General features: G+C 37.5%; 1 protein-coding gene across 1 annotated transcript in view; it reads left to right on the top strand.

The window, feature by feature from the left end:
* Positions 1-12,831, top strand: part of LOC115352081 (mucin-5AC-like) — a 51,311-nt gene extending 38,480 nt beyond the window's left edge. The window contains 18 exon segments of the mRNA XM_041129342.1: positions 121-335; positions 1,216-1,390; positions 1,569-1,819; positions 3,278-3,461; positions 3,857-4,055; positions 5,033-5,211; positions 5,435-5,504; positions 5,803-5,903; positions 6,267-6,298; positions 7,078-7,255; positions 7,926-8,030; positions 8,226-8,260; positions 8,637-8,759; positions 8,871-8,966; positions 9,702-9,830; positions 10,637-10,694; positions 11,302-11,407; positions 11,935-12,831. Of these exon segments, the coding sequence (XP_040985276.1) occupies positions 121-335; positions 1,216-1,390; positions 1,569-1,819; positions 3,278-3,461; positions 3,857-4,055; positions 5,033-5,211; positions 5,435-5,504; positions 5,803-5,903; positions 6,267-6,298; positions 7,078-7,255; positions 7,926-8,030; positions 8,226-8,260; positions 8,637-8,759; positions 8,871-8,966; positions 9,702-9,830; positions 10,637-10,694; positions 11,302-11,407; positions 11,935-12,148 (2,450 nt within the window). The 3' untranslated portion in view covers positions 12,149-12,831.
* Positions 12,832-14,957: the final 2,126 nt, after the last annotated feature.

Consider the following 14,957-nt stretch of genomic DNA (forward strand, 5'->3'; position numbering starts at 1 on the left):
TTTTTGTTCGATATATTCACAAGTTTTACTTGGAAATGTATTTTTGCCATGTTTAATTTTTGTCTTCTTTTAAATCTTTTTTTTCTTTGTATATACTGTATTTTCTTTTTTTTTCTTCAGGTGACGTGATTTACAATAGAACTGATAGCGATGGATGTAGATTTTATGCCATCTGTAGTCCAACATGTGCAGTTGAAAGACACACTGTACATTGCATCGTTACTACTCCCCTGACCACAACTTACCCTGCATCGTCTACCGTAACATCTGTTCCTCTGCGTACTACTTCTGGTTTTTCTCCCATTTGTGTTTCTCCTACTTACCCTCCCCTACAGGTATGTAGTTTCTGCATCCAGTTATGATTGTTGAAATAATATCAATGTTAATGTGATACCAGAAAGGTACGTTCTCCAGTCTTTAAACCTTGTATGTGCAGATTGCTACAATAAGTGTTGCTAGTGATGGGCAATATACATGACATAAAACCTGTATGTGCCTTCTTTATAATTTTTTTTTTCATACTGAGAAAGCAAGCTACAATAATCTTTTCTAATGACTTCTTTTCTAATAAAACACTTTCTGATGCACTGTATTACATAAATAACCAACATTCTCACTGAAATAAGAGAGGAATATTTCTTGTGCCTTTTGTTTCTTCACTAAACAGAAAAAAATTAAGCTACTGTGGAGGCTTGTATCTGTTTCTGTTCTCCTGCCTTCTTACCTGTACTTCTGTACGCATTCTTTTTTTTTTGATAGTGATGGTCTATGCTGAGAGTGAAGTACAAGTATACATAGCTAGTATAAAGGACATCAGTTCCCTTAATCTGTGACCTATACCCCAAACCTCAGAATAGCTCCTCATGCAGAAGAAATAGCTGGCATCAAGGTTCCCATCTCCTTTTAGCATTAAAAAAAACTTAATTTTGTGGAATATTGACAACCTGGTACTATCAGTGAAGATTTTCGTTTTAGTCTTTGCTTCATTTTGGAAAACAAAACAGTTTCTGATCCACCATATCATGATCAGAATTATGAATGCCTCTGGTCAACATTGCAAATCATTAGTACCACAAATTGAAGAGAAGTAACACATATTAATTTGCTTTCCAACACTACCATTACTGGACACAATATACCATTAAACTAAAAATATGAGTAAAGTTCACATCTGTTTGCAAACTGCTGTGACAGCAATTTTTGTTCATTTTGCAGCTTGGACAAAGATACAAATTATCCAACTGTACAGAAATCATCTGTAAGGGAGACAACAAGGTAGAAGTAATTCCAACACACTGCCCACCTGTAAAGGAAATTACCTGTGCAAACAAATATCCAGCAATACTGGTACCTGATGAAGATGGCTGCTGTTACCGATATGAGTGTCAATGTAAGCACCAGTAGATTAAGGAATCTTTTTTGAAAAAAGCAAAATTTTGCACAGATTATATAGGCATCTTGTTTTCTTAGGGTTGCCTTATAAATTGTAATATATTCACTTCAGTTCCTAAATTCTTTCTTCTACATTAATTTTCATGTTAATCTTCTAAACATTTTCTTTCTACCAGGTGTGTGCAGTGGATGGGGTGATCCTCATTATATTACTTTTGATGGAACCTACTATACTTTCCTCGAAAACTGCACTTATGTCCTGGTGAAACAGATCGTACCTAAATATGACAACTTCCGTGTTTACATTGACAATTACTACTGTGATTCAAAAGATGGACTTTCCTGCCCTAAATCCATTATTATTTTCTACAAATCTGCAGAAGTGGTACTGACCCGTAAACTCATGAATGGTGTGATGACCAATGTGGTAAAGTACACATTTTTTATTTCTCTATTTTTGCAAAAAAGATATAAGATCCGTAGGCCTTACTGAGTCTCATTTGAAATACAGTCTGTTAGAATATCGCATCATGGAGGTAATGAGGGCAGAGGGTATCATTAGGGAAAAAATGATCTAAGTATCTAAGAACAAAATGTCAGAAACAGCTTAGCACTATGCAGATATGAATATATTATGTGCATGTATGTGTATATATAACACTAGGAAACAGACTAATACAGCTGATAGAGAAGACAGAAAGAATGCTTACACTGGTGATTAATTCATGTTTCATGAAAACTAGTACATTGTGCCATTCACTTATGTAAACAAACACATTATAAAGAAACATGAATGCAAATCGCAAGCGTGATTCTTCTCTCATGTTGAAGATGGGTATGTATGCCTCATCAGCTGGATGACTAGGGACTGCTTCCTCTGCATAGGGAACTTCAGGCACCAGAGCCATGACATGATTCCCCCTCCAGTTCCCCGCTGGGAAGAGAGGTATAGCTGAAGAAAAGGGGTAACTGGGGGTGTCACTTCACCTTCATGATCTTAAACTAGTGCTGGTAAGCCAGTGAAAACAAAAAGTCAGTCCCACTGTTACACTGGGGAATTTATTAATTGATTAGAGAACACAAACAGGTGGGAGGAAAAGTTTGTCTCAATATTGACTCTACTCCTGCAGAGCCATGCCAAGTTCTCCTTACCTACAGTCAGAAAGGCATGCTGAAACAATTAGTCCCATGCTTCCCTGTGAAAGAAAACAGTAACTGACAGGTTGAACTCTTACTTTATCCCAATTCAATATGAAGAAAGTCGCAGAATAATTCCTGACCAAAAGTTATTAAGCAAGTATGTCCACCTTCATAGCTCATATAAGATACAGGCTGCAAATGGAACAGCTAAGATTAATGAATAAATATGACTAATACATAAAACTGGCACCAGAGACATTTGACTTCATTTTGAATTCAGACAACTCTTCCAATGCCAAGCAACATGTAGTATAGGGACAGTGTGATTTTGTAAATATATACAAAAATAACTTTTGTAAAGTTATTACATAATAATGTCAGGAATATTTCTGTAGTTAAAGAAAACCACCACTCATTTTCATATGAAAAATGTTTACAATAAACAAAATGATGAGGGATACAAAGAAAATACTTGGATTTAGAATGCTGTGCATTAGCACACAATCTGCACAAACAAGGTACGTAGAGGCCACTTAGATTATTATCACACTAGCAATATTTCAATACAAGCTGAGATATTAATGCATATATATGCTGTTATTGCGATGCCAATGGGCATTGGATGTGGTGCACAACAATATGGAGTTATGCATGATTATGAAGATTAGAAAATACATTATTTAAAACAGTCAGGCAGAAGCAGTGCTTGTTCTGAAGTTGTGGTTTTTTTTAACCCTGCATTCAGATGTACTTCAACCAAAAGATTGTCAAACCAGGCTTCAAAAAAGATGGCATTTCTTTCTCCACACTTGGCATCAACATGATTGTTGAAATACCAGAGATTGGTGCAACCATCACCTTTAGTGGGCTGATTTTCTCCGTGAAACTCCCATACAGCAAATTTGGCAACAACACTGAAGGACAGTGTGGTAAGACAGATGCACTAATTGGAGGTGGGACTCTTTCCCCACCCTACTGTGGTTATTCTCACCCACTCTGGCTATGCAGTCTCATGATTGACAGAAATTTTTAAACTGCAGTAAAATGGAAGTGAAAACAATTCTGGTCTTCAACTTCTGTAGGATCAAAAGCTCAATATTTCAGCAACATGGGGTTTTTTTTTTTTGGGTCTGGGGTTTTAGGTTTGTTTGCTTTTTCCCTAACCTAAATTAAAGTTAACATAACTGTAAAGAAAGCACTCGCTATGAAGCAAGGCACCTTGTACACTTCATAAGCACCTCATGTTCAAACGTGATATCAGCACAATAATGTATTCTGCATCACTGATGTGTCTAATGGGACTTACATAGCTTGTCTCTTCCAGGAACATGTACAAATAATATATTAGATGAATGCCGCTTACCAAGTGGTAAGATCATTTCTTCCTGTCCCCAAATGGCTCATCACTGGATCGTTGATAACAACAAGTCATGCCATGGAGTACCAATACCACCAGTTGTAACCACACCTCCACCAAAGCCTCACTGCAAAACGCCTCCTCTCTGCAATCTTATCTGGAGCGAGTAAGAGAAAAACTGAATGAATCCACTCTTTCTGGACAAAACTGTCTCAGTATCTTGCAAGAAGAGTAAGAACTATAGCCCTAGCATGTGATAATAGCTGAAAAGGTCAGCTTAATGGCAGGATATATATAGTAAAAGGCCTTTGCAAAATAAACTGCTCTTCTTCAGTGATTTGGGTGCTGAAGATAACTGAGTAAGGAGAGGTGAAGTCAGAAAATCAGGGGTGCAGCAAGCACTAAAACCCATACTCCCTGGGTTGCAACCATGCAGATTTTTGTTATCTTTCTCCCTCCCTACCTTCCAGGGTATGCTCACTCACTCTTAGTTACACTATTAAGTAAAGACTGAACTCTAAATTTGAAATGGGCCTTCAGCACAAACCATAAAGAACCTGGTTGCCAACCAGGTTAACTGAGCAGACAGAAACATCTCAGCCAAAAAGCATCCTCCATTCTTTGTACATTTTGTGTAAAACATGGAGCTCCAAAAGCACAAAGGCTTGTTTCCTGCAGTATTTCCTATACTTGTGTGAGCTCTGGCAAAAGCTTTTTTCCAGCTGGGTCACTTATAAAGGCCCTCTTACACATGCTTGCTGTAGTGTCTAATAAGTTATGAGCTATTGTATGTACAATTTTTCTATCTCTTGGCTACTTTTATCATCCCCTTTTCCTCAATCTGATGCAGTTGCCTTTTTCATGAAATTTCTAGTGTCAGACTGAGGAAAAGTTGTGTACATATACAGAAACACTATGAACATTAGCCTCTTTAGAAAAAAAAAATGGAGCTTCAAATTTCCTAACCTTTCCTTACCTGAATCTATCTCCCAGATTATTGGCCATTCTTATGGTTTTGTTTCTCGTAATACATTTCTTCCTGAAGCAGAGAGTCACATGCCATTAACCAGGAAGAGCTATCTGACAGGAACAGATTTTACATAACGACTGTTTAACATAAAAGGACTTGGTTTCTGTCTGCAGGATTTTTGCAGAATGCCGTGCTGTGATACCACCAGAACCATTTTTCAAAGGCTGTGTTTTTGATGGATGTCGCATAGCTGATGAATACATGCAGTGTTCCAGTTTGGAGATGTATGCTACAGAGTGTGCTGCTAGAGGTGTCTGCATTGACTGGAGAGGAAAGACTAACAATACATGCCGTAAGTATTCCAGAACTCAAAAATGTGTGTTAGAAATGGTAGCAATTAATGTTTTATTCAGTAAACACATCTTACATCTAACACTTGACTACTGTCTACAAATATGCAGTGATGTCCTTACTCACAGAAGCTGCAGATGAAGAAGGCAAAGCTGTAGTCACTTTTGCTGCAAAAAATGCATCTACTGTCAATTCTTGATCTTTTTTCTTCTTTTTCCACACAGCATACAACTGTACAGCAAGCACAGTATACAAGCCATGTGGGCCCATTAATCCTGCTACCTGTGACCCAAGGTATGGAAATAAAATAAACCACCCCAAAACAACTGCTTATATCTTTCTTTTTTTTCTATTTTTACCTGTCTTCTTTCCTTAGAAAATGGAGTAACTTCATTATGAAATGTCTTGTGAATTTGGATAATTTATTCAAGATTTATAAATATCAATCAGGTCTATGAATATACTCTTCCTGTTGCACTTCAGAAATTCTTTTGTCTCCCTTGTATCTGACACAGCGACCTTCTACATATGCTGCTCTCTTTCCTGCTTCATTGCAAAAACATTGTACTCACATACATTCCTCCCACTCTAGCTTTGTTGAGCTTCCTGGCTATGGAGTAACTGAAGGATGTTTCTGTCCTGAAGGAAAGACACTCCTGAGTAAAGACAGCAACATCTGTGTCTCTGAATGCTGTAAGTAATCTGTAGCTAGTTTGGAGAATAAATAGGGATCAGGATTGATAGTCAGGAGGCCTGGGTTCTACTGCCAGCTTCTACATGGTCAGATCATGGACAAATCAACCTCTTTAAGTTCCTTTAGTCTCCCCATCTAAAAATCAAATAATAATCAATATTACTTTTTTCCCATCTTCCTTCCTTACATGAGACCTACCAAGATGGTATAATTCTACATTTCAGAAGACCTAGTCTGCATATTCATTTTCTTGTTAGTTTTATCTTCACAGTATTTGTATTTGAAACTGCACAAATTTACTCCTTTATGTCAGTTTTCTGTGGTGTAAATCTCCATTCTTTTTTTTTTCTTCTTCTTTCCAGCTTGTAGGGAATCAAATGGAGTATCCAGAGGGGTGAGTATCACAATCAGTGTGGTTTATCAAGCACAGACAAGTGAAGCAAGAGGATATTTAGTGTTTCCAAAACCAAAGTTTTGCTTAGGTTGGGGGAGACTTTAGCTTTTTTCCAAATGTTTTTTCCCTTTTAGTCTTAAAAATAATTACAAGTGCCAGAGCAGAAGCCACATTACTCCCTAAAAAATTTAACAGTAAGTGATGGGATATTCTTTCAATAACCATCACCTCACATACTGGAAAAAAAAAAAGAGAAAAAAAGAGATAGATGGTAGCAGTGGAACTTTGGCATATGTGCTGCTTTTATTTCCACAAATTTGGCACTAAAGTTACTAGAGATGAAGGGACAGATTACCTGTTGCTGATAATATTGATAGTCCACATTCTTAGTTCCTCAGCTGCATACAAATTATAGAAATTTCTCTCTGTAACCTAATGTGCAAATAAGTATGTCATATGATAATTACTTATTAAAAAATGAATGCAAAGCTCAATCACTTCTCCTTTAGACCTCTTGTATCACTGACACTAACACTAGTAATAAATAGGAAGTGATATCTGTGTGAACATGCTCAGAACCTTCAGTGGTTTCCAGTATCTTCCCCTAATTAGCTTCAGTTCGAGGGTTTCTTATAAAATCTAAAAATACTAGAAATATGAAAAGGCTGATGTAATCAGGTATCACTGTATCCATGAATAAGTCAACTAGAAACAAATAGAATTATTTTCATTTGCATTTATATATATTTTTTTCCTCCTTTTTTTTCTTTTTTATGTAGCCAGGAGAAAAATGGACAAAAGATTGCCAGGAATGTGTCTGTGACAAAAATACTCTTAAAGTGCACTGCACAAAACACAACTGTTCTCTGACACAGCAAGTATTTTGTGACAAACCAGGCTACATGCCTGTTCAGATACCGATACCAGAAGATCCATGCTGTACCAGGACCGAGTGCTGTAAGTACTTAGTTCTTTTTCATGAGGAATATACTACATTCATTCTGAGGAACTACAGCAGTAATTTCTCATTTTTTAATACTTTGCCTTGATTTCATAATGCTTTTCTCCCTCATCCCCTTCTTAGGACCTTCTTGCAGAGCATTTACTAGATGCCTGCAGAGAACAAATTCAAAGATGAAAAGATTTTACATAGTTAGACACAGAAAAGTAACTGGAAATCTCCTATAATTTAACACTGAAAACACTAATGCTGCCACCACCTGAAATAATATTCAAAAACATTTTCTGTTTCAAAGACCAATATAAAAAAAAAAAAGATCTTAAAAAAGAAAAAGTCTTGAACATTTAAAAATTGCTCGAGAAAGTTCCTGAACTTCTGAGAGTCATCGGATTTCCCAATTGGTACAAATTTCTCTTTGGAAGTATCTCTTTCCGGCAATCACCACACTATTCTTCTCAGACAATGCTTTGTTTTACAAAGGTTATAGAAAAGCCCATTCACTTTAAAAATAGCTAGGCAAATATACTGAATTAGTCATTAAGCTAGCTTGTGTAAACAACACCATGTTTGCCCCATGGGAAAACTTGTGAAGTTCATGCAAAACAAAATTACTTTCATTTAAAAATTCTCAGTTCATTATTTTCTATGCTCTCTTACATTAAACAGATTGCAACACTAGCCTCTGCCCTGAGGTCACACCCCAGTGCTTAGAGGGACAGGAAGTAGTCACAGTAATGCAGCCTGGAAAATGCTGTCCTACCTTTGAATGCAGTAAGTACTATGCACCATCTTCATGTATTATTCACAACTATATTTTTCTAAGTTTATGAATAGAAAAACCTTAAAAGAAAAATATGCAAATTAGCTGTGTTATCATATTGGGCCAACAAAGCTGTAGTTTTTTCACATATTTCTGTTTCTTAAAACTTACACATCTATGACACCATATTTCTTCCTTCTTTACAGGACATGGCTGTGTAGTCAATGAAACCTACTATGCAGTAAGTACACAGAGTAACTCACTATAAAAATACACCTTCACAAAGGTTCACAATGCAATGGTTTTGAGACTCCTACCATGGACCATATTTTGCAGAAAGGCCTGAGATAAAACATTCTTAATTATTGAATCAAGGTCAGCATATCAACACTCTCCCTACATGCAAAAGCATTTTCTGCTTTCCTTTCTGCATTAGCAGAATTTAATTCCAAAATGGATATTACCAACAACAGAAACTCGCTTAAATAAAACCATGAAAATTGTATTTAAGGATAGTTTAGCCCATACATAGCTCAGCTTTGTGTTACCTGTGATGTACATACACAAAGTAACTTGCTTTTACTGACTAATAATGACTTTTTTCTGACTTCCCCTAGCCTGGAGCTGTCATTCCCTCGGGTCCCTGTGAAGAATGCACCTGCTATGAATCCTCTTACTCAAGGCCTCACCACGCTACTGTCAAGTGTGAGCCTGTTGTCTGTGACACAGACTGCCCACCGGTGAGTGCTATTTTGCTGTCAGTAATTCTTACTCCACTCAGCTCAAATATCCACCAGTTAAGGTCAGTGTCCTGACTCAATGTCATCTCCTCTCTATTTCTTTCAAAACAGGGTTATAAGTATACAAAGAAACCTGGACAGTGCTGCGGCACGTGCAAGGCAGCAGCTTGTATAGTAACTGTGGGAGACATTACACGTGTACTCCGGGTAACTATCCCTGTTTTAGGTCATTTCTGGTGAACTCTTTGCACTCTTTCCTCTCCTTGTCTTCATCATTTATTTGCTGCATATTTTCTTATGTTAGACAAATGCTTATTTGGGCAGGGGTTGGACTGTCTCACACAGCTTGAACAGTACCTTGAGCCATGAAACTCCAGTTGTAAGACTTCTGGAAGCAACTGTGATACTGAACAATGGCTTTCAGAAATCAGCATAGAAAAATACATAGATGAAAGCAATGGGCCCTTATTTGCCTTCAACTCTGAAAATATAGCACATGTTTTGCTCAAAGGATACTTTTATCTGTGGAGGCGGTTTTCTGCTCCAAACAGCCAATCTCAAGTTAGCTAAGAGCTTTAGAACAGGATGAGTCAGTGAAGCCAGCAGAAATCCTGCCATGTTTCTGAATGGACATACACATAAATTCTGATGAGAAAACCGTTTAAACACAAATTAATCTTTCCAAATGAGTCCACATACTTATCCTAGTCACACAAAAAGCATGTCCATATCCAGATAAAAATACAGCCTCTTCACTTGGCTAATGAAAAACACTTACAGCAGTATGATAATATGACAAGTAACTATCAGCTGAAATTCAAGGAAATTGTTCAGAATAATCAAACCGCAATAGGCAGCAATAAGACATGGGGGCGGGGGGGGGGGGGTGTTTCATTTTTATGTGAGAAGATTTTTATTCACTTTAATTTTAACTGCTTTCAGGTTGGAGAATTCTGGAACCCACCTGGTGATAACTGTACAACTTACACATGTGAAAAACATGATGACCAGTTCATTCAAGTCCTTTTACAGAAAAGCTGTCCTGTCTTTAACCCTGATGACTGTGATCCAGTAAGTACTCTTCTACCAGTTCTCATGTTTGAAAAGGTTGCAGTGGCTAACACCAGCAATAGAAGGATCGTGGTGTCCAAGGCAAATACCTAGCAGAAGCATCACACAGGATGTAGCTCTCATTTTATCCTCTCTGAATCTGGTCCACATCAACTTTCATTTCAGAAAAGCACATCAAAATTAAAATGGGTGATATATCAATCCTCATTGAGGATTGAGCATTAGAGAAAAGGGTACAGCATAATGTTTTGGATATCTAAAAGCATCAGGTGACCTAGAAGCAAGAATCTTACTGAAAAATGATGGGATTTTTATTCCTGAACTACGTATCATTATAAATTCTTTTTTAGAATTCACTTATTGAGAGCAAAGGTCAAGGAAAATAAGCTACTTCAGTTCACATCATCATTCAACTTAATACAGCTCAGGGTAGATTAAAAACAACCCCACACATCTGAGGAGTCAGTTATTTCATTAATTTTGTTACCCTGTCTGACATAATCCTTCACCTGTACTGACTTTGGTCACTCAGAATATCCCACATGTGCTACAAGCTTTATTTCTGAAATTTTACTACTGAACTCTGACAGCAAAGCAGTTCCAGTCCCCCTCAATGTCACCTTTCAAAGAACCCTTATTAATATTGAATTGGTTATGTGCCCTTAATATTTAGCCGTGCTTGAAAATAGATTCCATGTCAATACAAAAATGTTCTGGTGCCAGAGAAACTTAGGAAGAAGGGAAAGTCTCTGCTTTAGTATGCAGATATGAAACCTTAATTATCTTTTTCTGTTTTCCCACTCAAGGATGACATCAAGCTATCTGACGATGGCTGCTGTAAAGAGTGCCAAGTAAAACTGAAGAGTAAGTAATAATAATTTTGTTAAGAGCAAGTAATGACAGTATGTGCCTTATTAGGTTTATTAGTCCATCTTACACGGTAGATGCATAGACAGAAGAAATGAACAGACCAAGTTTGGGACCACTGCCTCACACTGGGGTGAAAAAAGAAACAGAGGGGAAAAGAAAGGAACAGAACATTTCCATCACGCACTTTAGGGCCTTGGAATATGGTGAACTTTCCCATCCCCTACTGTTAAATGTTAGCCTTTTTGTGGGAGGGAGAAGACTGTGACAATTCTCCAACTTGCATAGATACATTCTTTTTAAGGAAGAAAGTGAAGCCAGTCCTCGGAGGTGGGTGTGCATTGAGCAGTTACCACAGTACTGTTCTTTATTTCTGCATCCCGCACCAAAGATGCATAAGCAAAAGGGAATTTTTCATTCATTGACAAGCAGCAAGAGTCATCATTTGGCCCTTAGCAATTAAAGAGAAATGCACTGTGACCTAATTTCCTATTTCAGCTCCATCCATTTCAGTTTTCTACTACAAACTGACTATCATACACAGATACCTATTTATATGCACATATATTTTAACCTATTTTCCCTTGGTTTGTGACAACCTCAGGTTGTATGAAGCACAATACTTCTACTGTCATCAAATACCATGGATGTGTATCTCCTGCACCTGTTGAGATGACATACTGTGAAGGCAGCTGTGATGCTTACTCACGGTAAGTGATATAAAAGATAATTGTGGTCACTTGTCTTAAACTCTTTATACTAGTTATATAAAGCAAATCACAAGTGATTTTCTAATATGTCCAACATCCACCCAGTCATCAGCTGTTTGCATTGTGCTAACTAGAATTTTTAGCAGACATGATGTTGTACTAGCTTAATTACCTCAAGACTCAGAATGTTTTAACAGCCTGTTCAGTGTCATAGTAAATAGACCCGAGTTTTGATTTTGCCCATGTGAAAGTGAGGTTATTTGTTTCTTGCTATTCTCTCATTTTGGACTGGCTTAATATGTGATCTGGATTAATTAATTTACTTTTTCTGTGACTGAATGAAGAGCTAGGTCCACCCATTTTTACAATGAGAAGCAACTTATATTTCACTGTAAGAATGGTAATACTAAGCAATAGTCCTACATTCAAGCACACAAATTCTGGTTATATTTAGTAATGGTTGGGACGGGCAGTGGTATTTCTCACATAATTTCTGAATCTTTCTCTTTTGTTGGTTTTGCAATCAGATATTCTCCAGAGGCGAACACAATGGAACATAAATGCTCATGTTGTCAGGAAATCAAGACCAGCCAAAGAAAGGTGACTCTGATGTGCAGTGATGGAACCTACCTTGATCACTCATACACCTATGTGGAGAAATGCAGCTGTGTGAGCGCTGAGTGCATTCCCCAAGTCAGCACCCAGCAGGCAACGAACCAGATAAAGGCCTCTCAGGAATAAGTGAATGTCTAAAATTAGAACTAGAGAGAAGAAGTAAAACAAGGGTTGAACATAAGACTAAAAAAAAAAACTTTGACAAAATACAAAAGTGTCAAAAGCAGCTAAATTTTTGGATGAACAGATGATATTTTCTGCATACAAACTCAGTATGTCCGTCTACATTATTTCAGTTTTCATGACTAATACATCCCGCATTGTTTTTCATGTCTTTTCTTTTACACTTTCAGGGGTACAGCATAAGGTTATTTTGACATTTTCTGTTAGTTTGTCTTCTGAGAAGTGCTGTACCATAAGACTGAGAGCTGGATTTACACTTGCACGAAGTCTGTTATGAGAACATTCTTTTCTGGCTTGAAGCTTGCCTGTGGTGGCATAATATAGACACTTGGCAATATCTAATATTTCCATTGACATACACTGACCTTTTTTATAACATTTTCATTCCAGTTCATTGAGACAAATCAAAAACTAAAGTCCAGAAAACAAACAAACAAACAAAACCCAAGGAAAACTGTAGCTCTCTGTTTCTTTATTTTTCTTTTTGCATTAAGGAAAACTTAGACAGCAGAAAGCCATACCTTCTCAAAACTATAAACTCCAATATTTTGAACTGTTTATGATAGGCATATTTCCCTATATAATCTCATGAGAAAAAGAAAGGAATCCTGTCATGAGAAGCTGCTGCACACTACTCTTTGTTTACATAACACCATCAGCATAGTAACTGTATGAAAATATGGAATTTTTTTTGTTTGTGGTTAACTGTTTACAGAAGAAGTATATATATATATATATTTTTTTTTTTTCCCCAACAGGGGCATATGAAGGATTTTTGTAAAATAATAATAATAATAATAATAATAATAATAATAATAATAATAATAATAATAATAATGTAAATTCTTTCCTAGGAAGCTTTTAAAAGTTGAACCATAGCTATTTATTTTGGTTTTGGAAAATTGATTTATTGGGCCATTTCTTTCAGAATTAATGTTATCCCATTTCTTAGTCTTAGTCATGTTATCTGGGTGTGGTATATTTTCTTCTTCTGTTTTGTTTCAGAATATTGTTTTATTTTTGTTCCTTATGAAAAGAAGTAAGAATGATTAATAAATTTTAAGCATTTTACAGCGTCTCACCTTTGACTTTTCACTGAATCCCTCACATGAGAGTTGCTGGCCCCATAAAATATTTGCTTCCCATCCTGCTACAGCCATTTCTCAATAGCTCCAGGTCAAAAGTCAGTCTAGACTGTGGCACCTAACCCCCTGTAGAGCTTTGATACTGCTTTGAGTGAAAGGCACTCAAAAGCAAATACTGAAAGTGCTCCAAGCATACCACTTCAGATGCTATCAATTAGTGAGCTTCCAGTAAGCAAGCACACCTTTGAGCCTGTACATATTTTGTAGCTCTGAAAGTTCTTTACCTGACAGATAGAAATTATCCAAAGTATTCTAAACCAGTTAGTCTCATATTTTAGAGCTCACCACAAGATACATAAATCTCAAACTTGAAATTCACTGTTGTAAATCTACAAGTTTTGACAGGTTACTATGCAGCTTTAGTTACACTATACTTTGAACCAACCACCATGGATCTGACTGTAGATTGTGCAACGCCAAGCAACATGTTTTACACAATTTACAGATGACTACCCTAGGATCAGTAGGGGGAACAGTAAAAAATTAAAGGTGATGACCTTTCTCCCAGCCTTAAGTTTGGACAGCTCAGTAGAGGGAGTAACAGGGTAACAACATCAGCTTTCCGCAGGTGCCCGGCAGCAGCTTAGGCCACTTTCTCACCCATTTTTCTTTCACGGAACAATAACAACCCATACACTCCCCCTCTGAGAGGTGAGCACTGAGTTCTCCCTGAGGATCACTAGTAACATCATACTTCCTGCTGGCAAAAATCCCTGCCTCCTCCCAGCTTCCTGTTGACAAATTGTTACTTCACTATTTGTTTTTCTAGTCCTTAGGCTCTTCTGCTTCCCAAATGAGGCCTCAGGTGGCATACTGCTCTGTTCCTTCCTTTCCACTTAACCCACCTGGCTTCCCAATGCAGCACTACTACTGAATTTCTGACCGGTTTGGCGAGTGACAGATTCTCTGGCCTTCCCAGGCAAGCTAGCAACTTATTCTTCTCCCACTCATTCTGCAGAATGGAAAAGAGATTGTCTATAACATAAAATCAATTATTATGGTCCGCAACAGTTCCTTGTCCACAGTTAACCCACTGAAATAACAGATTCCCTGCATGTTGCTTCAAGATCATTAGTTGTTTTTCCATGCAAAGCCTGTATCTCAGTATCCCAGCAGCTACTCTCTTCCCTGGAAAACTCTGTGTGTATTAAGTCTGTGCCACCAGCCACTTCATACAACTCACTGAAATAGGAAAATCTAATATGATGAGGAAGAAGGGAATGAGAGACACATAATATGCAGCACATGGGAAGACTGAGAGGTGATAATGACAGGGACAGCAGAGGCCAAAACCAACTTAGAGTTTGGTGGCACCTAAAACAGTGGCGTAAGAAGGAAAAAAAAAAAAAAAAAAAGAGAAGCAAAGGAATGGACAGACTTTGGTCCTGGCATGGGGACACAAGGAGGCAAGGAAACAAAGAAGGGAAACATAAGCCAAGGCAAACCATGGAGGCACACAGAACCTGTGGCTGAGGGCGTACTGGAGACCCTGCCTTGGAGAAGGAAGGATCTGTATCACGGATGCAGTCTCTGTGCTGGGAAAGAGCAAATGGGAACCCTCAATTCAAGAGGAGGAGAACAGGGGGACAGCATGCTTTGGGCATGAA

The sequence above is a fragment of the Aquila chrysaetos genome, chromosome 16, assembly GCF_900496995.4.
Source record: "Aquila chrysaetos chrysaetos chromosome 16, bAquChr1.4, whole genome shotgun sequence".
Classification (NCBI taxonomy): domain Eukaryota; kingdom Metazoa; phylum Chordata; class Aves; order Accipitriformes; family Accipitridae; genus Aquila; species Aquila chrysaetos.